Source organism: Muntiacus reevesi, chromosome 5 (assembly GCF_963930625.1).
Source record: "Muntiacus reevesi chromosome 5, mMunRee1.1, whole genome shotgun sequence".
Taxonomy (NCBI): Eukaryota; Metazoa; Chordata; class Mammalia; order Artiodactyla; family Cervidae; genus Muntiacus; species Muntiacus reevesi.
Window position 1 is genome coordinate 38,322,197 of NC_089253.1, and position 24,507 is coordinate 38,346,703.

The 24,507-nt window shown below is 47.7% G+C and overlaps 1 protein-coding gene across 1 annotated transcript in view; it reads left to right on the top strand.

Annotated features, from left to right (window-relative positions):
• The first annotated feature begins 10,623 nt into the window (after positions 1–10,623).
• FADS2 (fatty acid desaturase 2) overlaps positions 10,624–24,507 on the top strand; it is a 36,418-nt gene continuing 22,534 nt past the window's right edge. The window contains exons 1-2 of the mRNA XM_065937474.1: positions 10,624–10,994; positions 23,325–23,435. Of these exons, the coding sequence (XP_065793546.1) occupies positions 10,788–10,994; positions 23,325–23,435 (318 nt within the window). The 5' untranslated portion in view covers positions 10,624–10,787. The remainder of the gene's footprint in view (positions 10,995–23,324; positions 23,436–24,507) is intronic.

The following is a 24,507-nucleotide window of genomic DNA, read 5'->3' on the forward strand; positions in this document are numbered from 1 at the left end:
GATGCTAATGAGGAGTGTGTGTGTGTGTGTGTTAGTCAGTCAGTCATGTCTGATTTTGTGACCCCATGGACTGTAGCCCGCCAGGTTCCTCTGTCCATTGAACTCTCCAGGCAAGAATACTGGAGTGGGTTGCCATTTCCTTCTCCAGGGAATCTTCCTGACGCAGGGATTGAACCCAGGTCTCCTGTACTGGCAGGCAGATTCTTTACCATCTGAGGGTGCCACAACTCTGGGACTTGGAAATCACCCCACTGAAATATGAGGACCGCTTGTTCACTCCTAACTCAGTCGCCACGCTGTCTTCCGTTCTTCCCCATTCTTACTACTATGGGGGAGCAAAAGTTGCGACCCCAAAATTTGTTTCTTTGACTGATTGTTTTAAGAAACTGCAGACACAGGAGAAGCTCTGAAAACTGAGTAGAAGTTACCCTTTGATAAGAGACATTCATGTATATAAGGGAAATCTCCATTTATAAGGGTATCGCCCTCTGTGTTCTGGGAAGAGGAGGATGACCTTACCTCTAGAAATTCTTATCAGTGCAGAAGATGTAGAATTCAATCTGCAGAAAAATCTAACCTTTGTTCACTGTGCTTTTCCTTGTGACCTTCCAAACTGATTCTCCACCACCAACACTTCTATTTTTTTTTTTTTTTTTAGCTGCTACCCAGGGCAAGAGGGATCTTAGTTCCCAGACCAGAGATCAAACCCATGTCCCTTGCAGTGGAAGCACAGAGTCTTAACCACTGGATCACCTGGGAATTCTCTTTTAAAATTTTTTTTCTGACACCTTTTGTCTTCAGCTGAAGATGATGTTTAAGGTGAGGATTTCTGCCATTTTGGGGAGTTACTTATTTTTCCTGTGGATCTTCCACGTATACAAGAGGTGCTGCTGTTGTTTAGTCACTAAGTCATGTCCGACTCTGCGACCCGAGGGACTGTAGCCTGCCTGGTTCCCCTGTTCATGGGATTTCCCAGACAAAAATCCTGGAGTACGTCACCATTTCTTTCTCCAGGGGATCTTCCCAACCCAGGGACTGAATCCACATCTCCTGCATTGACAGGCCGATTCTTTACCGGTGAGCGGCCAGGGAAGCCCCACACGGGGGGTATACATGTTCTTAAGCTTTTTTTGTTTGCTTTTCTCCTGTTAATCTGTCTTGCGTGCTTGCGTGCTAAGTCGATTCAATCGTGTGTGACTCTTTGCAACCCTATGGACTGTAGCCCACCTGGCTCCTCTGTCCATGGGATTCTCCAGGCAAGAATACTAGAGTGGGTTGCCATGTCCTCCTCTAGGGGATCTTCCCAACCCAGAGACCGAATCCACTTCTTTTCTGTCTCCTATATTGGCACTTTACCACTAGCACCACCTGGGAAGCCCGTTAATCTGTCTTGTATGTGTGTTAGTCACTCAGTCCTGTCCAACTGTCTGCGACCCCATGGACTGTACCCTGCCAGGTTCCTCTGTCCATGGAATTCTCCATGCAAGAATCTTGGAGTGGGTTGCCATTTCCTTCTCCAAGGAATCTTCCTGACCCAGGGATTGAACCCAGGTCTCCTGTATTGGCAGGCAGATTCTTTACCATCTGACCCACCAGGGTAATCTGTCCTACATCAGTTAAATTATTAGACTAGTCAAAGACCCTAGAAGGGTAAAAGAAAAAAATGCTTCCCCGGTTTACACAGTTTATTTTTTATTTTTTTTATGTTTTAAGATAACAGAATTAGCCAGAAGGTTTAATCCAAAGACTGTCCTCAGGCAGGATACATTTGTTATATAACCCTAAAGAATGTAAAGAAATTCGAGCGTGAGGGACCACTCGAATTCCTTTTGGAGGCTTCTTTGAGCTCGCAGAGTAGACATCATGAGCAAAGCACACCATCCTTGTCCTGAAGGATCCCGGACAAGCCCCCAAGATGAAAGGTTGTTGCTGAATCACAAAGACGTCGGGGTTCTTGGCCTCCGGAGGAGAAGAATTCAATCCGGGGCCAGAGACGAGGCTGGATCGCTCAGAGCTTTTGTGTAATAAAGTTTTATTAAAGTATAAAGGAGATAGAGAAAGCTTCTGACATAGACATCAGAAGGGGATAGAAAGAGGACCCCTACACAGTTTAATCTGTGTAATCAACTGCTGTAGCTGAGAGAACTTGGGGCTTCAGGCAAAAGCTGGCAGAAATTAAGAATTCTTATCACATCAGTCTCCTGGATCTCTGCCTGCAGGATCTGATGGAAATGAGAGGCGAGAGTCCTTTTCTTTATGTAAATTTAGATTAGCAGGAGAAAATATCTGTGGAATTAGTTCCTTGGCGCTCCTGGATTTTGGTAAGAATGTTATGAGTTTTCTAATGACCCCTTTCTTTCCAGGGAGGATTGCTGTTTTCTTTGTCTCTGTCATCCATGTCCTGAGGGCGTGACTTTATGCCCAGGGAGAATACTCTGTCAAGTCTCTTGCCAGCAGGGAGGAGCACATACAATGTGCATCTAATGGACTCACATGAGCTGTGGATCCAATCAGTCAGTTAGTCAGATGCTCAGGTAATGACTTGGGCTTGCCACTGGGCTCTCCGCAATCTCTCTGTTCAACTTTGCCAGCTCTTACGCGACTTTGTCATAAGGTGTCCTCGTCCATAAGAGGCCTTTGTCTGGTCAACTTCTGTTGCTTTGTTAGTGCTAAAAAAAAAAAAAAAAAGAAAAGAAAAAGAAAAAAATTCCATGCCGGGAGCACCTGTCAGGTGTCAAAGATTAGCAGTTCCATAACCGGAGGCACCCGGCTTGCTATCGGGAAACTGGAGATACATTTTCACATCATTCTTTACTGCCTGTAGCAAGAAAGGGTTTTACTTCTTAGGCTGTCTTTAGAGTGAACTTTCTGGATCGTGTGATGTCTGCATGTTTTTCACTCTTTTGTGGACGCCTCTTGCAGGAAAGAAAGGAAGACTCGAGATACACACTCTGTAGACAGAGTGAGGGCCATCTCAGAAGGCGAGAGAGGCATCAGGGCACAGCGTTGTCACTTTTTATAAGGGTGGGTAATTTCATAGGCTAAAGAATGGGAGGATTATTCCAACTATTTGGGGGAAGGGTTGGGGATTTCCAAGAACTGGGCCACAGCCCATTTATATTTTGTATAAATAAAAGTTTGTATATTTAATCATTTCTCTTTTTTTTAACTTTTTCTTTTGTATCGGGGTAAAGCATCTGCCTACAATGTGGGAGACCCGGTTCAACCCCTGGGTTGGGAAGATCTCCTGGAGAAGGAAATGACAACCCACTCCAGTATTCTTGCCTGGAAAATTCCATGGATGGAGGAGTCTGGTAGGCTACAGTCCATGGGGTCACAAAGAGTCGGACACGACTGAGCAACTTCACTTCACTTCGCTTCAAAGCTGATTAGGGTTTCCCAGGTGGTGCTAGTGGTAAAGAACCCGCCTGCCAATTCAGGAGACATAAGAGGTGTGGGTTCAATCCCTAGGATATCCCCTGGAGGAGGGCATGGTAACCCACTCCCATATTCTTGCCTGGAAAATCCCCATGGAGAGAGGGGCATGGCGGGCTACAGTCCACGGGGGTCACAAAGTCTGACATGACTGAAATGACTTAGCATGTCTGGCTAGGCAGAAAATGTGGGTTACATTTCATTTGTGGCTAGGTTCTGACCCTAGACCTTTGCTGCCAGCCCTCAGAGAAATTGCAGCCTAGAACCACCATGACCAAAATGGGGAATATTCTGATTAGATAAGACCATTTAGGAAGTGCACTTACAAGCAAGGGCTTCTGAAATCAGTTAGAGGGATACCTATTTTAATTGGTATGTGGAAGCCTCCCAAAGGTTCCAAAATAGCCTCCTGAAAGATTTGTTGTAAAAGGCTAATGAAAAATAAAGATACAAGAGGTATCACAACAAAAGGTTAGGAGTTCCCTGGTGGCACAGTGGATTGGAATCCGCCTGCCAATGCAGGGGACATGGGTTTGATCTCTGGTCCAGGACGATTCCATGTGCTGCAGAGAGACTGAGCTTGTGTGCTGCAACTGCTGAAGCCCATGGTCTGCAACAAGAGAAGCCACTGCAACGAGAAGCTCGCACACTACAATTAAGAGTGGCCCCTGCTCGCCACAGCTAGAGAAAACCCAATTGCAGCAATGAAGACCCAGAACAACCAAAACTAAAATAACTAAATAAATTGAAACAAACAAACAAATGGAAGAAATTTAAACTAAAAGATAATTTACAGAAGAAAAAAAAAAAAAACCATGAGATTAACTTAACTCCTACTGCTCCTCTCTGTCCTCCTTTGAGTGCTTATCCTAGTAATCCTTTGTCTGAATTCCCTTTCCACTCTGAAGAGACTATTAGACAATTATTTTTGAAAATAAAACCACTTGAGGTTGCAGACAGTCTTTCTTAGATAACTGTCACTCCTTGGTCAAAGGCCAAGCTAAAGGCCATAGTTAAAGAATGCCTTAAATGCAGGAAGAATTCTCTAAAGTTTTTGTGGATTACCTCCTGAGATTAATGGTTCGATAAAAGACAGAAAGAAAATAAGGTGAGAGGCCACCAGTCTGGCTGAACTCATAATGACAGCTGATATTCAGATCCAGCAGGAATTTTTCCTAAACTAAATGGATCCAGAGGAAAAGCAAAACACTCCAACGTATACGTATGCAGAATCAAGGAGATTCAAGAAAAGGAATTCTGACAAATACACATTTCCTATAACTTTAAGACCATAAAACTGAACTGGATAAGAATTAACAGAACCCTAAGGAAAAACTGAATTCATAAAATTGCTAACAAGAGATCAAGAATGAATAATATGGAATTGAATAAACTGATAAGAATGATTATAATTTTTGTGACTTTGTTTTATTGCTTTAAGGTTCTTTAAGGTTTTGTCTTTTCACACTTAGGCATCCCAGGTTGTGCAGTGGTAAAGAATCTGCCTGCCTGGGGTAGCAAAGATTTGGACACGACTGAGCGTGCATACACACATGCACGCTCTCCACGCTTAAGGAAACTTTTTTCTCTTAAGCTATCTATGACTTACAGTAATTTAGTAAAATATATCTTGTGAACAAAGATGAAACATTTATGTCTTCTCTCTACCAGATCCCTCCAGAATTCAGAAACTCTTAGTTTCTAAGAATCTGTTCTTATAACAGGACACAACGAGAAACACTGGTTATAGTACCAAACCTTTGACTGGAATGCCATATTTGAGAGATGTGCAGAGACTCAGATATGACCAGACAGCTTTAAAGAACTCAGGTTGACTTTATGGAACCAATAAAGCCCCTTCACAAAGCTGGCCTGGCACCTTACTTACAAGATTACCAGCAAGCTTACCAGATGAATAAGGCCTTCATCTGCCACTTCCTGGCAGGGGCAGGAATCTCATAATATTTAGGGGAACCTCAAAAATAGAGGACTCACTCAAATCTATAGGTATCGCAGGAGAGTCTGATGGTGTTGCCCTAAAACAAAAGTCAGTTATTTTACCAGCAAAATGGGTGTATATAGGAACAGCAAAGAACTGCAATTTGGTACATACAACCTACAGCAAATCACAAGCAAATCTGGAGAACAAAGGGGAGAACTGATAGGGACAGAGTAGGATAATCAAATAGTTAGCTCAGAAATCCCATTAAGGCAATTACAGAGGGAACTTTAGGGGGCTTTGGGAGACCTCAGTAAGTTAATGATCACTCAAGAAAACAGGTTTGCTTAACCATAAAACCATGAAACAGAGGCAGGAGACATGCCTCAAAACAATAAAACAATGGTGGCATGAGACCCACATTCAGTCCGGTGAGCTCAGTAAGTTAATGACCTCTAGGACATGCTCTTTGCACACATAAAAAACAACAATTTCTGGAAAGGTGACACTTCAAAGTGAAAGTTCCTCATTGTACTGAGACCCAAAATTATTTTTCTATAGTGCCATGACAGTCCCGGCTTGACCATGTAGGGATATGAAAACTCCACTGCCCAACCCAGAGGAGGAACTGATGATGGAATCATGACGTCTACTCAAGAACGAGGAATAAAGTGGTCTTTCCCCCACCCCACCCCCTACACACACACACACTTTTCCTTTGATTATAAAACTGTAGCCCACTCAGGGCACGACATCCTCTCTCCTACCCACTTGTAAGTACCACAAGTGTCCTAATCTGATAAATCACTTCTTAGCTATCACTTGGCCTCTTGCTGAATGCCACCTAGCAGTTTCAAAATCATTCTTTGATAGAAAAGAAAGGGAAGCTGGGAGGGGCTGATATAAACAAAGAGTCCATTGGAAGAAACAGAAAGTTTGAAAGGTAGTGACTTTTCATTGGCTGAGTTGTGACAGTCTCTTGTTGTCTGGGGCTGTTGCAGGGCAGGAGAAGTTCTTCCTTCCTCCTGCTGGGCGTTAAGTAGTAACCTTCTTCCGGTGGAGATGCAAAGTACAAGTTACTCAGTCGTGCCTGACTCAGCGACCCCATGACTATACAGTCAAAGTACTTTCTATCCGGTTTGCGATTGACATTGAATGGGGGCATGAGAGCTCCCTCTTCTGACCTCCCAACTCCATCTTAAATGAGGTTTCTGTTAATTCATTTTCACAATGGCTGGTCCTTGGCTTGGCTTCTTGACCTCAAGAAGCTGTGAAAATTTCACTCTGAAGGTTCCTTATGTAAAGTTCCCTCAAACCAGATTTTAGAGAGCCTACATGATCAATCACTATTCTTGCTGCACTTAGTATATAATCTGGCCAAGTCTGATGAGGCTATACTTCTTTTGCAAACAAACTGGCCTTAATTTGTCTATCTTTGGTAGAAATTAAGGTGATTTTAAGATGGCTTAAAATGCAACATTCCAAAAACTAAGATCATGGCTTCGAGTCCTATCACTTCATGGCAGATAAATGGGGGGAAAGTAGTTAACAGTGACAGCTTATATTTTGGGGGGCTGCAAAATCACTGTGGATGGTGACTGCAGCCATGAAATTAAAAGACAATTGCTCCTTGGAAGAAAAGCAGTGTCAAACCTAGACATCATCTTTAAAAGGAGAGACATTACTTTGCCGACAAAGGTCTGTATAACTATGGTTTTTCCAGTCGTCTTGTATGGATGTGACAGTTGGACCATAAAGAAGGCTGAGTGCCAAAGAATTGATGCTTTTGAACTGTGATGCTAGAGAAGACTCTTGAGAGTCCCTTGGACAGCAAAGAGATCAAACCAGTCAATCCTAAAGGAAACCAACCTTGACTATTCACTGGAAAGACTGATGCTGAAGCTCCAATATTTGGCCACCTGATGCGAGGGGCCGACTCATTGGAAAAGACCCTGATGCTGGGAAAGATTGAGGACAGGAGAAGAAGGGGGCAACAGAGGATGAAATGATTGGATGGCATCACCGACTCAATGGACATGGGTTTGAACAAACTCCAGGAGACAGTGAAGGACAGGGAAGCCTGTTGTGCTACAGTCCAAGGGGTTGCAAAGAGTCGGACACAACTTAGTGACTGAACAGGGTGATTTTAAAGAGAAAAATTGTTTCAATAGCACACCTTTGTAGATATCAGACTCTAGTACTGTTCATTGTAGATATCAGACTCTAGTACTGTTCATTGTCTTTGAGATTTTGTTATTTACTTGTGAATTGAACTGGATCCTGAATTCTACTAGTTTCCTTCAATATCTGGTTATGATGCTCCAAAATAAACTTTCCAATTTTCTCCCAACCTTCTGACTTGGAATCACCAAGAACAAAAGCTGCTCTTTTCCTCGAAGCCCTACAGACTGAATGACTTGATATAAACTTCAGAGAAATTGCCACAATACCTCATGTTTAGACAATCTTCTTTGTGTTTGTTGTTGTCTGGGCCATTCAGAAAAATTCGATGGGCCACCAACATGCATGATATCATCAGACATTCAAACTGTAAATCAGGAGAATCTGATTGCCACCATTTGCCCTCACTCCATGTGAAGATGCTTTGAGTCTGACATCTAGAACTGATGTCAGCTCTCACTGGCAGCTCTCAGGACTCAGACATTGGGTTATAATTTGCTCCAACCATTCACTTTGTTTCCTTAGAAATTCCTCATATTAAGACTCACAAACTTGGAGAACGAACGTATGGTTGCTTGTACACGATGCTACTCAGTGTTATGTGGCAGCCTAGATGGGAGGGGAGTTTGGGGAGAATGGATACATATATGTTTATGGCTGAGTCCCTCACTTGAAACTATCACAACATTGTTAATCTTCTATATCCCTATACAAAATTAAAAGTTAAAAAAGAAAAAGAAATTCCTCTTATTAAATACCTGATTTCCTGCACAATATAGGGCTAACTCTGGGGACCCAGTTGCATCACTTACCTCCTGAAATGAGACATATAACTCTAATTGAACTGACCTAGTCTCACCATTGGGAAATTGGTTCAACATGGTATGGACCAATCTATCAACTTAGTTTCTGGGCTGTGAGACATCTTGGGAAATTTTCAAAGGAATTTTCTGCTATACGGGAACAAAATTTGCCACCACAGAATTTAACTCTTTGGCATAAGGCTATTTCAGGCTGATTACTTTTAAGAAACTGCAGACCATGAGAAGCTCTGAAAACTAAGTAGAAGTTACCCTTTTGTAAGAGGCATTCACATGTACAGGGGAAATCTCCATCTGTTAGGGTACCTCCCTCAATGTACCAGGAAGAGGAAGATGACCTTACTTCTAGAAACACTTACCAGTGCAGAAGTTCAGTTCAGTTCAGTTCAGTAGCTCAGTCATGCTTGACTCTTTGCAGCTCCATGGACTGCAACACACCAGGCCTTCCTGTCTATCAACAACTCCAGAAGTTTACTCAAACTCAAGTCCAGTGCAGAAGATAAGGCCTCAAATCTGCACAAAACCTAACCTTGTTTACTGTGCTTTTCCTGGTGACCTTCCACAGGTCTCCACCCCCAACATCTTTTGTTTGTTGTTGTAAATATTAGCTGTGGCATGTGAACTCTTAGCTTTGGCACATGGGATCCAGACCACGGATGCAATCTGGTCCCCTTCATGGAAGAGCGGAGTCTTAGCCAGTGGACCACCAGAGAAGTCCCACATCTTTTGGTTTTTTTTTTTACTAAGATGGTATTTAGGGTGAAGAGCTTTCACCATGCAATTTTCAGGGAGTTACTCAGTTTTTCTGAGTATCTCACATGTATACAGGAGGTATGAAAAATGAAAGTGTTAGTCCCTCTGTCCTGGCTGACTCTATATGACCCCATGGACTGTAGCCCACCAGACTCCTCTGTCCACGGAATTCTTTAGGCAAGAATACTGGAGTGGGTTGCCATTCTTTTCTCCAGGGGATCTCCCCCAACCTAGGGATCAGAACTGGGTCTCCTTCATTGCAGGCAAATTCTATCATCTAAGCCTTCAGGGAAGCCCTACAGGAGGTATACATATTATTAAATGTTTCTTTTTCTCCTGATAATATCTTATATCATTTTAGTTATTAGACTAGGCAAAAACCTGGGAGGGTAAAGGAATTCAGCTTTCTAAGCCAGGCAATCCTTTCACTAGGGCACTAATCCCAAGCAGCTCGGTCCATTAGCGCTGGGGGCCTGCACAGGTCTATTCTTTTGATATCCCCATCTTTATCTCCCGGAGTCTGTATAACAGCACTGAACAGTTCATCGTAGGAGGTCCTGTATCGTTTCCATAGCATTTCTTCCCAATTGCGAGATTCCTGAGTTCAGGGCCAGAACCAAGTCCTCGCGTCCCCACCATGGCGTCCCCCTCCGTCCTCTCCCCACCATGGCGCCGAACACAAGGAAGCACATAAGAGGTTCCACAATTCTTTTCTAAGATCCACTGATTACAGGCTTTGGAGCCCTGGGCCAGCCGCAGGCTGGCGTTCCCCCAGGGAGGCTGCAGGAGGGCGCCAGTGTCTACAGCGAGCACAATGTGGCGATACTGGAGTACCGATTCCAGCGGGCTAGGGGAGGGCGTCATCTAACCAGGCCGGTCCCAGTGGAAATAGCCTGCCCGGGGGCTTGGCCGCGCCTGCGCGCCCGCCAGCGCGGCCTTGGGCCGGTCCCCACCGCAAAGCGCGCGGAGCCGCGCGGCCCTCTTTGTGCGGGCATCAGGTGCACACCCGGGAGCGCGGGTCGCCGGCGTGCGCCTTAGCGCCCGAACCCCAACCGCCGCCCCCTCTTGCCCGCCAGGCTCCCCTGGGATCTCCTCGGGGGCCCCCGGCTGGAGTGGGGGGAGGGAGGAGTTCGGACACGTAACCGGCCTCCCGGCCCCTCTGGACTCCGCGTGGCCCGGCAGGCGGGGGAGCCGGGAACCGCTGCCCCAGCCCGCTGGCCTTCGAAAGATCCTCCTGGGCCAATGGCAGGAGGGGCGACGTGCCCGGATTGGTGCAGGCGCTCTGCTGATCACTGTGGAAACCCAGGCGGAGGGGAACGCGGGAGGATGCGGAGTCCCGGGCGGGGGGAGCCGGAGGGGCGGGCAAAGGAGGCTTCGAGGCCCTGAGCTACCCAGGAGTTTTCTCTGAAGGCAAAAGTCCAGTGCGAGCTGGGGGGTGGGGGGGGAGGGGAGGGGGGCGGAGGGAGGGCCGGAGGGAGGGGACCGCTTCGGGGCACTTGGAAGCGGAGAGGAAAGGCAGGGATACTCCGGAGCCGAGGCGAGGAGGCTGGGGGAGGGGACGTCGTGGGAGGAGGAGGAGGAGAAGACAAAAGCCGAAAGCGAGAAGGGCCCGGACCGCACTCACCTCAGTGCACTGGGCCACCCGGTCAGCAGGCAGCATGGGGAAGGGGGGGAACCAGGGCGAGGGGGCCGCCGAGCTTGAGGCGCCGATGCCTACCTTCCGCTGGGAGGAGATTCAGAAGCACAACCTGCGCACCGACAAGTGGCTGGTCATCGATCGCAAGGTCTACAACATCACCAAATGGTCCAGCCGGCACCCCGGGGGCCAGCGGGTTATCGGGCACTACGCCGGGGAAGATGCTACGGTAAGGGCCTGGGGCCTCTCCCACACCCTTCTCCGCTGAAGGTGGGAGGCAGGAGCCGTGGGTCTCAGGACGTCAGACAACACCTCCAGCGCCGAGTGGAGCTTGGGGGGGCCGTCCCGGTGGGAAGGAAAAGTGTCTACGGCGCTCACCTCCCCCTCCGAATCCTCGTCCCGTGGCACAGCTGGGTCAGCGTGCCGTGGGGTTCGGATTCTGGAGCCCCGGAGGCAGATCCAAGCGGTGGAGATCCGTGCAGGATCTACCGCGCGCGCTCGGACCCTTGCCTCGGTTCCTTCCTCCGAGTTCAACCGGAGCCTGGGAACTCCCCCAAACCGGGGCGCCGGGACCGTGAGACTTTGGCGCCCCCAGCGTGGAAGATGGCCGCCCCTGGGTCCCGCGGAGAGGAGCGGGAGAGGAGCCAGGTGTGGGACTCCGCGCGCGTCCCCCACTCTCCGGCCAGACAAGGGGGCGGGGAAGGAAAGCTCGTCCCCGGCCGGGGCTCGCTCCTGCTGGAATTGCAGTCTCAGAAGGTCCGCAATGGCTGCCTCGGAGACCCCGCCTGGCAGCTCCTGTTCCCACGCTTTCTGAGACTACCGAGACCCCCCCTCCTCACCTGCACCCCCCGCAGAGGTCGGCGATCTTGAAGGGGAGGGAGGAGACAGTGCTGATGGAAACTGGTGGAAAGAAAAAGGGCTGGAGTTTGCAAAGCCCAGGTGGAGAGGGGCCTTGGGACGGGACGTTATAGCAGCACCAGGCTGGCAACAGATCGGGCTGCACCCGAGGTTACTCTGGGATTTCAGCTCAATAGTCCTCTGTTCTCAAATCCTGCCAAGAATGCCCTTCCTTCATCCTTCCCTGGGAGAGGCAGGGGCGCCCTAGGATCTTCCCCGAGCCAGGGCTGCCCATCTCACCCTCAACTTGACTCACCAAACCGGCAGCTCTGTGACTGCACAGCACCCCTATCGCGCTCCCTCCTCCCCCACCTGCCCCTGAACTCGGAGAGGCAGGGAGGAAAGAAAGGGACCACTCTTGGTGGCCGTGAGCCGGAAGCCGAGAAGTCTGACAGCGCGGAGAACTTGGGAGAGTGACTAGGGAGGGATCAACTTGACCTAGCTCATCCCACCTGGAGGTCTGGCATGCTGAGCTGTTTGGTCTTTGCTGTTCAAGCTCTATGGGCCTGTCAGTGGGTGGAGTTCTACGTCTCCCTACCTCTTCTATCTCTTTGGGACAGGCAAGAGTCAAAGGATGGGGGCAGGTCAGACAGCTATAATCTAAGCTGTTACTTGGCTCCTTGCTTTGACCAGCAGGGGGTAAGTGATAGCTTTTGGCTCCATCCCATTTTACCTGCTTGTGAACTTGGCTTAAGCCCTTGGGGCTGTGAAAGTGATCGTGACTTAGGTGGGTGTAAGATTTTTAAGCACCATCAGTTTATTATTTCACTGGGACCTTTATACAACCCTGTGAGGAGGTGGCCTAAGACGAGTTCCTAAGTAAAGACTTGACTCTTGGTTGGAGTCCTGCCATGACTTCATTAATAAGTTCTGAAGGTTCCTGCCCATGGTTGAGTCTTCATTGAAAAGTTTCCTAGAAGGAAAAGTCAAAAGCCTGTGGATTGGTCTGGTGGATTGGTGTGTTTATTCCGTTGTTTTCTTTAGTTGCTCAGTTGTGTCCGACTCTTCTGCAACCCCGTGCACTGTAGCCCGCCAGGCTCCTCTGTCCATGGAATTCTCCAAGCAAGAATACTGGAGTGGGGTTGCCATTTGCTTCTCGAGAGGATATTCCCCACCCAGGGATCAAACCTGGGTCTCCCACATCACAGGCAGATTCTTTACTGTTTGAGCCACCAGGAAAAGGGAAGCCCATTTATTCCACAGTGTTATATTTATTATTATTTATTATTTATTTATTTTCTTAGGTGGCAAGGCATTTCATAAACTGCAAGCATTAGATAAATGCAATGGAATGTTATTTACTGCAACATAACTAAGTCTACTCACTGTATGACTGTATGTATGTACTGCTCACTGTATGACAAGCTAATAGTCAAGAGACAGTTGTTGCGGCAAGGAATAAGGACCTTTTACCTAAGGCCAGCAAACTGGGAAGACAGTGGGCTCCTGCCCCAAAGATCCATCTTGCCTGAGTTAGAATTCAGGATCCTTTTATACTGAAGGGGCAGGGGTAAAGTCGAACACTTCTGGTTTCCATCAGCCTCACAAGGGGATGTGTTAGTGTCTTGTTCCCAGCAGTCATTCACAGGTTTGGTCAGGAGGTTTTCTGGGAGCTAGACAAAGGTATTCATACTTTAGCTCAATGTTCATTACCTGTGAAGCAGGGCTCCCAGAGATGAGCCGTTATGTATAATTTAAGTTTATAGGCAAACATCCCTTCAGTGATTAACTTGCAGTAGACCACAGACAAGATTCTTCCATATTACGTTATCAGAGAAGTGAGTGTAAGAGTGAGGATTATGTAACAGCTGGAATGTAAAGTAAACAAGGAGGAATTTGGAGGAAACTTTTTAAAATCTGTGCCAGGTCCATTTGGTGTAGCAAGACACAGAAAGAATCTCTATGCCCAGAGCTTACTGCCTTGTGAGATAAAACTTTTGGGGCATGAAATGCATTAATCTTATTGAATAATGGTGGAGTGAGCAACTGGGTTTCCTTTCTCCCTCTCTCTCCCCCCATATCTCTCTCTCCCTCCCCATCTCTTTCTCTCTTTCTTTCTTCGTTTGGGACCACAGTTGAATAAGACCCAGGAAGTCTGGTGTCTCTGGAAAGGGGACTCCAGGGACACCGGAACAGGCTGGGAATGGAGAGACTACTTTTTGGCTGTTGAGAAAGTGGCTTTGCCCTTGGGTGTGAACTTCCTCAGAGTGGGAGCAGTGAGAATATTTACAGTCCTGTAAAGTTTGGCAAGAGTTGATGGGTATATAGAGGTCAGCTTCCTGGGAGCACTCGAATGCACCGTTCTAAGTCAATCTAGATGCAGTAGAATCCTCACCTGAGGCTGGCAGTCAAGGAAGCCAGATAATCTGGGGCCTCAATAGGGGACTTTCCTGTTACAGAAGAGCAAGAGCAAGCAGTTGTCATTTGGTCCTTCTGCTTTCAAGCAGAAAAAATGAAACTAAATTTTTACAGCTCACAAGGCACAATTGTACAGATCAGGCCTGTAGTGAGTAGCTCTCATTGATCTTGGGTTTAAAAACCTTGCTCTCTTGGGAGCATGCCTGCTAAGTCACTTCAGTCGTGTCTGATTCTTTTGTGACCCTATGGAGCCCCCCAGACTCCTCTGTCCATGGGATTCTCCAGGCAAGGATACTGTAGTGGGTTGCCATGCCCTGCTCTAGGAGATCTTCCCAACTCGGGAATCAAACCCACATCTCTTAACATCTGCACTGGGAGGTGAGTTCTTTACCACTAGCACCATCTGGGAAGCTCCTCTTGGCAAAGTGAAGTCGCTCGGTCATGTCTGACTCTTTGCGATCCCATGGACTACCAACCAGGCTCCTCAGCCCATGGGATTTTCCAGGCAAGAGTACTGGAGTGGGCTGCCATTTCCTTCTCCAGGGGATCTTCCCAACCCAGGGATCGAACCCAGGTCTCCCGCATTGCAGACAGACATTGCTTTCCCATCTGAGCCACCAGGGAAGCCCCTCTTGGCAACACTCAGACCACAATTCAGGATCTACCATCAGGGAGACCTCCTAGCCCATCTTCCCTTCCCTCCTCCTGTACTCCTTCCTTCCTGTTTTCACCTTGGGTTCCTTCCCCTCTAGTCCTCTGGCTCTTCTCTGGTCTTTGCCTTGCTGTGGGCAAAGGGAGCCCTTGCCTGTGTTCCAGGGCGTCTTTCCTCTTTCAGAGGCAGGGTCCCACCACTGCAGAACTTTTTTTTTTTTCTATTTTTCAACTGAAGGATAGTTAATTTACAATGTTGTGTCAGTTTCAAATGTACAGCAAAGTAATTCAGTTACATACATACATACAGATTTCAGATTCTTTTTCAGAGTCTATTACAAGACATCGAATATAGCTCCCTATCCTATACAGTAATGTCCTCCTTGTTTATCTATTTTATATATAGTAATATGTATGTGTTAATCCCAAACTCATAATTTATCTCAAACCTCCTTCCCACCCTCCACCCAGAATTTTTCATGCTTAACAAAGACTCATCATACACTTTTGGGCTTCCCTGATGGCTCAGCAGGTAAAGAGTCTGCCTGCAATGCAGGAGGTGTGAGTTCAATCCCCAGATCAGGAAGATCCCCTGAAGGAGGAAATGCAACCCACTCCAGTATTCTTGCCTGGAAAATCCCATGGACAGAGGAACTGGTGGGCTGCAGTCCATGGGGTGAAGAATCATACACAATTAAGCATGCTTATATTACAGTTACTCATCACACATTTCCCCCAGCATTTCTGTAGCTCCAAGTTGGTCCTGGGCACAAAGGTGATTAATTAAAAGGTAGTGAATGCACCTGCTGGATTTGCTTCTCTCCTTTCAAACTGAGATTGAATCTGGAACTTTTACCTCTAGACCCCAGCTGCCCCACCTCAGTGCATTGTCACAGTGCGTTTTCTTACCCTGTCTGCATCCGTCGCCTCTGGGAACCCAGGGAAGGTGAGAAGAGGTCAAGATTCATTCCTGTTTTCACTTTCTCCTAGGCTGTTCTTGGGAAAAGGCAACAGATTGAAAATGGAATGAATCTCTGGCCTCCTCAAGTCAGGAGGCTGCAGGTTTGAAAGGCAGAGGACCTGGGTTTGAGTTCTAGCTTTAAGAATCCTGGGCAAGACACTTAACCCTGAACTTCACTTCCCAGGTCTATGAAATGGGAAAGTTATTTATCGTCAGGCTCACATTGGCTGTGGGTGAGTCATTCTTTAAATTTCAGAACACTCCACTGGTGTGCAGGGTCATTACTGTGGGGCGCTTAGCGTCCTGCACACGGGTATACAGGTTCCTAGCATGCATAATAGTTCAGTTCAGTCACTCAGTCATGTCCAACTCTTTGCAACCCCATGGACTGCAGCACACCAGGCTTCCCTGTCCATCACCAACTCCCAGAGCTTGCTCAAACTCATGTCCAGCAAGTTGGTGATACCATCCAACTGAAGCCGTTTACCTCAGATTGGGACTCAAACCCCCATGGCTGGGACTCAAACCAGCCAAAACCCATTTTGGGACTTGAACCCACGTGGCTGGAACTCAAAACCAGCCAAAACCCTGCGTGGGACTTGAAACAGCCAAAACACACAGTACCTGGTTTCAGGACATAATCAAGCTCAGGTTCTTTATGTCTCATCACAGAAAGAATTCAGTGAGAGACAAAGTGATAGGTTAAGAAGTGGATTTATTCAGATACAGAGAGAAGGGCCATCGCAGAGGGCGAACCAGCCGCAAAATTTGATGTGGTTAGTTTTTATAGGCTGGGTAATTTCATATGCTAATGAGAGTGGGAGGATTATTCCAGCTATTTTGTGGAGGGGGTGGAGATTTCCAGGATTTGGGCCACCGCCCACTCCTTGGTCTTTTAACAGTGCTGTGGAACTATCATGGCACCTCTGGGTGTGTCATTTCACTTGAGGATTAAGGATTAAGATCTAGTCTTGCCTGCCACTTTGATCCCATTGGATTCTAATTGGTTTATGTTGTGTCCTTGGGTTATGTCATTCTTTTAAAAGTTGTGCCCTGCCCCTTTCCGTCCTGTTACACAACCATCTTCTCCTCTGTCGTCCCTGTCTCCTCCTCCCTTTAGTCTTTCTCAGGTCGGGGTCTTTTCCAATGAGTCAGTTCTTCCCATCAGGTGGCCAAAGTATTGGAGTTTCAGCTTTAGCATCAGGCCTTCCAATGAATATTCAGAACTGATTTCCTTTAGACTTGACTGGTGTGATCTCCTTGCAGACCAAGGGACTCTCAAGAGTCTTCTCCAACACCACAGTTCAAAAACATCAATTTTTCGGCGCTCAGTTTTCTTTATGGTCCAACTCACATCCATACATGACTACTAGAAAAACCATAGCTTTGACTAGATGGACCTTTGTTGGTAAAGTAATGTATCTGCTTTTAAATTTGCTGTCTGGGTTTGTCATGGGCTTCCCTCATGGCTCAGTTGGTAAAGAGAATCTGCCTGCAATGTGGGAGACCTGGGTTTGATGCCTGGGTTGGGAATATCCCTTGGAGAAGGGAAAGGCTACCCACTCCAGTATTCTGGCCTGGAGAATCCTGTGGACTGTATAGACCATGGGGTCGCAAAGAGTCGGACACTAATGAGTGACTTTAACTGCACTACTTCTACTACTAGGTTTGCCATAGCTTTTCTTCCAAGGAGCAAGTGTCTTTTCATTTCATGGCTGCAGTCACCAACTACGCTGATTTTGGAGCCCCAAGAAAATAAAGTCTGTCACTCTTTCCATTGTTTCCCCATCTATTTGCTCTTTCACTTTCATCAAGAGGCTCTTTAGTTCCTGTTTGGTTTCTGACGTAAGAGTGGTGTCATTTGCATATCTGAGGTTATTGATATTTCTCCCAGCAATCTTGAGTCTAGCTTGTGCTTCATCCAGCCCAGCATTTTGCATGATGTACTCTGCATATAAGTTGAATAAGCAAGGTGGCAACATACAGCCTTGATGTACTCCTTTCCCAATTTGGAACCAGTCCTCATAGTAGGGAGTTCAGTAAACCAGAAAAGAACAAGCAGGAAGCAGAGGAAACTTGGTGACCGCTTTGCTGCCAAAGGTAAAAGATATTTACATGAAATCCCTCTGGTGTTTGTGCCTGGAGGGCAGCTCCACCCCCTCAGCTAGATCTTTGTCCGAGCAGTTCACTTCCTGCTGGCTGCAGCCTTTGGAAGGTGGTGTACCCAGCCCCAGCACTGCTGATATGTTCTGCATTTTACTGAGATGTGTTTCCTTGCTGTGATTCCTTCATGCCTGGGTTGCCTGTGCCTGGCATCAGCAGGGACCCTCTCGTCAAGAGCCCTCTGCCCCCCACCCCCACCCCAGCCTCCACTGCTTCTTTCCCTTGGAGGGGATGTGGCACAGGGGCTTCCCACCCCACCCTCATCCTGCTTAAATCTCCCCACTGTGGAAAGGAAGTCAGCATCCTTGGATCCAGCTGAGAATAAAGGGTCCTTCCTCTGCATCTCGCTCTGTAACCCCTTGTTCTGGAGAGTCCCTGTGCCTGGGGCCACCCTGAGTTTCCTTCTCCTGAGCTTCCCCAGTCCCTGGCCATGTGCCCAGATATGGGGAGCTGGATTAGAGATTCATCTTGCTCTGCAGAGCTGGGAGGCTTCCCAGAATCCACCTGCCAGTGCAAGAGACATAAGAGACGCAGGTTCGAGATCTGAGTCTGGAAGATCCCCTGGAGTAGGAAATGGCAACCCACTCCAGTACTCTTGCCTGGAAAAAAATCCCATGGACAGAAGAAGAGCCTGGCGGGCTATAATCTGTAGTCTTGCAAAGAGTCAGACACCACTGAGCACACACACACACAGCACGCCGCAGAGGCGGACACAGTCAGAAATAGGCCGTGACACCTGATGGTCAGTGCAGGAGGAGCTGTGAGTTCTGCTCAGTGCGTGAGGGCTGGGCAGGGAGGATCTCTTCATGCAGAAAGGGCTGGCATGGGAACTGGGAGATGGTGGAAGTAGGAACTGGTGAAGGTCTTGCCTTGGGGAATCTGGGTGTTTTGGTCCTTTATCTACAGCCTAACCTCCCGAGCATCTAATACACACATCTACCCTCCTGGGGGTGGGTCTGCATCCCCTGCTCCCCAACCGCTGGCCACTCCCTCACCTTCACCTGCGTCCCTGGCCTTCCTGTAAACTCTTTGGTTGCAATCTCCCTGCCAGAGAAGGATAAAGCCTGCTTCCAGTCCTTGTTCCAAAGTCAACATTTGGATTGGTCTGTACTCTCTTGCCCCTTGGCCTACCTTGTGTCAGCCAGATGCTTTAACCAGGCAGCTGCTGGGAGCCCCCTGCAACCTTGTGAGGCGCACCTGTGACACTTGTAAGGGGGATACACAAAAAGTGGTCAACTTTCAGGAGGAGGGAGTTCATTTTGATCGAGGCCTTTGTATGAACAGGGCTTCCCTGGTGGCTCAGATGGTTAAGAATCTGCCTGCAATGCAGGAGATCCAGGTTCAATCCTTGGGTCAGGAAGATCGCCTGGAGGAGGAAATGGCAACCCACTCCAGTATTCTTGCCCATGGATAGAGGAGCCTGGCAGGCTGCTGTCCATGGGTCACAAATAGTTGGACACGACTGAGCAGCTATCACTTTCACTTTTGTGTGAAAAGCAGAAAAGTCTAGAGTTAGGTGCACCTGGAGCGTGACCCACTGGCTTCACCTCCATCAGTCTTTTTTCTCATCTCTAAACTAGGAACTGCAGCACAAGTAAAGATTCATGGGTACACAAAATCCATGGTTCAGTGGCTGACCTGCATAATCTCAGCCACCAAGAAGGCAATGATATTCTGGAAGCACAAGAGGTGCAAAATGGCTGAAGAGTGGAAAAGTCTGCTGAGCTGAGAGGGTGCACAGCTGTGGTATCCTGTGAACCCCACATCGTTGGAACATCGCCGTTGGTACTGAGGTTATTGCAGTGAACGAGACAGGCTTGGCCCTTCGGTGGAGCTTATGTTCTAGTTGGGGAAACAGGCAATAAAGAAGTGAGCAAGTAATATAACTTGTGGTTTTTGATAACAGTTGTGAAGAAGGTAAAGCAGGGTGATGTCTTAGAAAGCATGGGACTAGGGCGTGGTTCTTTCAGATGGGGTGGTAAGTTGGGACAAGCCAGCCCTGAGATGCTGAGGAAGCAGGTCGCCAGGCAGAAGAGCGTGGTAACCAGCTTGGCTGGTTCCCAGGTAGTTTCCACCAGGCCTGCTCGGAAAGCTGCTGCATCTGCCATAGACAGTGAGACAATTAACAGAGCTTGGCTTTCTCAACCTATGTGAGGCTTGTGGGGACGTGGTCCCTGGGTCGGGTGAACCTGGATTTGACCCTGAGGGTTTCCCTGGTGGCTCAGTGGCTAAGAATCCACCTGCCAATGCAGAAGATCTGGGTTCGATCCCTGGGTCAGGAAGATCCCCTGGAGAAAGAAATGGCGCCCCCCTCCAGTATTCTTGCCTGGGGAATCCCATGGACAGAGGAGCCTGTCAGGCTGCAGTTCACGGGGTCCCAAAAGGGTCAGACATGACTGAGCAACTAAACAACAATGCCACTTGAATGAATGTCACCTTCCCGGGCTCCAGTGCCTTGATCTGTAAAGTGGGGCTTGAGGCTTCAGGGAGGTAATGGAGACCACTTTCCTTTCTCCCCACCTGGCACGTTGTGGCCGTTCCTTTCCCTTGGCCTCTGGAGATGGCCCAGGGGTGGCCTCGGTCAGGACAGGAGTTTTATCTGCTTCACCAGGTTCCTCAATCCAGGCAGAGGCTGGGAGATGTGACCTGGACCTGGTTGGGGGAGGCCATGGGCGCTGGGTGAGAGGCGATGGCCTGCAGAGTAGAGATTGTTTCATTATTATCAGCCGTTGTTCGTCAGGAAACTGCCATACCGAGAACTTTCCCTTTTTTCAAAAGCTGTGGTGTCATTCGAGGTGAAGCAGTGACAGGGCTTTTCTCAGCTCTGACTTTGGAAGGCTGTGCTCACTGCAGGCCAGCTCCCCGGCGGCTCAGTGGTAAAGCGTCTGCCTGCAATGCAGGAGCCTCCTGGGATGCAGGTTCGATCCCTGGGGTAGGAAGATCCCTGGAGGAGGGCATGGCAACCCACTCCAGTATTCTTGCTTGGGAAATCCCATGGACAGAGGAGCCTGGGGGGCTACAGTCCATGGGGTCACAAAGAGTTGGACCCGACTGAAGCGACTTAGCACGCCCGCACGCTCACTGCCTTACCACCAAGGCCACATGCAGAGGAGATGGAGGCAGGGATGGGGCGGAGGTACCTGCTGGTCCAGAGCAGACCCCACACTCCTCACTCTCTGATCCAGGCCCCTGCAATAGGAGCCCATCTCTTCTCTGAAGGGGTACTTGCTCAGATCCTCTGCTACCGTCCTTTTTGGTTCAGCAAGGTAGGGGTGCAGACATTTTTAAAAGACTCCGGGCCCAGTTTTCCTCTGTACAAAGTGTTGCTTTGTCAGTCTGTTCTAGACACAAATAGAATAAAGACCAGGCAGAAGGGCTTGATGCCAGGAAACGGAAGAAGACTGGCAATTACCCTTGTGAGATACTTGGGCACGGGGGCTGAACACACTTTTATGAATTGTCAGCATCTTCCTCATTTCTTCCTTGTTTTTTCTTAAGTTATGAAAATTTCCAAATATACAAAAAAGTTGAAAGAATTGAACACTTGTATATCCTTAACCAAGATTCACTAATCTCAACATTTTGCCACATTTCATATTCCTCTTTATGCATATATGCATTGTTTTTTGCTGAATTGTATGAAAATAATATGAAAATAAACTGCATCATTATTATGCCATTTCAGCATCCTCTAAGAACAGGGACATTCTCTAACAGGATCTCAGTACTTTGGTTACATTTAATAAAATTAATACTGATTCTTTATTAATCTTTAATATTATTTATTTATGACTGTGCTGGGTCTTTGTTGCTGCTTGCCAGCTTTTCTCTAGTTTCAAGGTGTAGGCTTCTCATTGCAGTGGTTTCTTTTGTTGTAGAGCAAGCTCTAGGGCCTGTGGGCTTAGTTGCCCAGCAACATATGGAATCTTCCCAGGCCAGGGATCAAACCCTTGTCCCCTGCACTGGCAGGCATATTCTTAACCTCTGGACCATCAGGGAAGTTCAATAGTGATTCTTTTAATATGACCAGCTGTCTTGTCCGTATTCCAAATTTCTCATTCAACCCCAGAATGTCTTGGAGAACTGCTGGGTTCCCCCCACCCCAAACAGGAGGCTTTCAAATCAAATACTGCAGTTTTTATAGTGTTTTGTTATACCTTTTTCTGTCTCTTTCAATCTATGGCCCCTCCTCCCCCACACCTCCTACACACACACAGACATCCTCAATGTTCTACAACTGCATTGATTTTTCCAGTTGTTTCTCATGGTGTCATTTGATTTATTCTCTCCAAGCAAAGTCTCAAAATTTGATTTTCTTTAATTTTAAGTTGAAATACAGTTGATGTCCAGTATTATGTTGGCTTCCCAACTGGCTCAATGGTAAATAGTCTGCTTGCCACTGCAGGAGATGCATGAGATGAAGGAGACGTGGGTTTGATCCCTGGGTCAGGAAGATCCCCTGAAGGAGGGCATGGCAACTCACTCCAGTATTCTTGCCTGGAGAATCCCATGGACAGAAGAGCCTGGTGGGCTACAGTCCCAGGGGTCGCACAGAGTCAGACATGACTTATTGACTAAGCAGGCACACACAGTATTATGTTAGTTTCAGGTGCACCTTGAAGCTTAGTTTGATGCAAGGTGAACACCGTTTATCACTGTGACCTCACACTGCATACTCTGGGGGTAGGGGACTCTATTGTCAGCTCATCTCTAAGAGAAATGCTATATTTGTTTTATGTAACATACATGTATAGGAAAAAAACTAGGGAAAAAAATCCTGATATATTAGCAGTGGTAGTCATTCTCTGAGTGGTATTAATTTTCCTCTTTATTCTTCTGTACATTTTGTGAATTTGCCAAAACTTTAATAATTGGAAAAAAAGATGAAAAGGCACAGCATTCATTCTTTTCATTTTAAAAGCAATGCAGCAGTATTAGAGAGTTTGGAAAGTAACGCAGATAAAGCAAGGCCTGATGCCACAGGCTTAACACATAACAGTTTAGAGATCTGCATAAAAAAGCTTTCATAATCTTCATAATTATTTTCATACCTTTTCAAAATATGAAAGAGCTCCTCCCACCAATGCATTTATGTAATCATGTATCTGTTTTGGGTATAGCATCATCTAAGCATATTTTGCATACCTGTGGTAAGCTCCAGGCTTGTTCTTTGTTGACAGCCATATGTACTTCATGGTGGGTGGCAGTGTAGCCCTCGGAGAATTTGGTTCCCAGCCCTGCCCAGCCCGCATCCCTGGAGGGGCACATTTTTTGGTAAACATCCTTGGTGAGCTCAGCGGCCCCTCATCACGATGCAGCTGCAAGTGGCATCTCCATGGGAATCCGGCGCCGAGGGACCCGCCAGGAGGAGGCTCAGAGAACACTTGGGGGCGGATCATGGATGCCCCGTTTGGTGTCCTGTTGTCCTAGTGGCGCAGAGCTTCTGCTGGCAAGCCCTGCCCTCCCTGGGGTGGAGGTGCTGGCCGGAGCCGGGGTAGAGGTACTCACCACCTGCCCCCTGCTCTCCAGGACGCCTTCCTGGCCTTCCACCGCAACCTTGATTTTGTGCGCAAGTTCATGAAGCCCCTGTTGATCGGCGAGCTGGCCCCTGAGGAGCCCAGCCAGGACCGCGGCAAGAATGTGAGTCTGACCAGATGAGGAAGGAGGGGAGGGCTGGGGTGGCGTGGAGGGGATCACCCCAAAATGGTGAGTGTAGGGTACGGGGTAGGAGCCTTTGTGCCTGTCCAGGGAGAACCACTGCTCGTCACCTGGGGTCAGGGAGGACTCCCCTGGCCCTGGTGAGCCCGCCTCCTCCTGTGCCAGCTTAGGCTTGCCCCCCACCCCCGTCCTTGGAGTAATTCATTCCTAGTCTCTTCCTCTGGGGTCTCAGTGGTGCCAGGCTGGGCACAGAGGGTTTCTCTCTTCCCTAGTCACTTGCCCTTATATCTGGGCTTGCTTCCCCCTCATGGCCTGCTCCTGCCTCCTAGCTTCCCTCTTTCTCTCAGTGATACCCTCTTTCCCAGACCCACCCTTGACTCTGCTTCCCATTTGCCCAGCGCACTGAGCCCTCTCCTGTCTGACAGAGTGTTCAGAACAAGGGGTGCATGTCAGGTAGTGGAAAACATAAGCTTCTTTATCATTTAATTTAGTTCATGTATTTGGCCACACCACATGTGGGATCTTAGGTCCTCTGACCAGGGATCAAACCAACATCCCCAGCAGTGGAAGCATGGTCTTAATCAGTGGACCTCCAGGGAAGTCCCTAAACTTTTAAAAAAAGAAAAAAATGGTGTAAAATAGACATAATAAAATTTACCATTTTAACCTTTCTTAAATAAAATATTTATTTTAAATATTTATTTTATTTTGGCTGTGCTGGGCAGCTTGCAAGGATCTCACTTCCTTTACCAGAGATTGAATTGGGGCCCTTAGCAGTGAAAGGGTGGAATCTCAACCACTAGGCAACCAGGGAATTCCCCATTTTAACTCTCTGGAAATACACAGTTCAGTGGCTTTGAGTACATTCACACTGTTGTGCAACCATCACCACCATCTGTCTCTAGAACTTTGTCATCACCCCACATTGAGATTCTATTTCCAATAAACATTAACTACCCATCTGTCCCTCCCAACAGCTCCTGGTAAACACTATTCTTTCCACTGAAGAATCTCTTCTAGATACCTCATAGAAAGGGACTCATAAATATTTGTC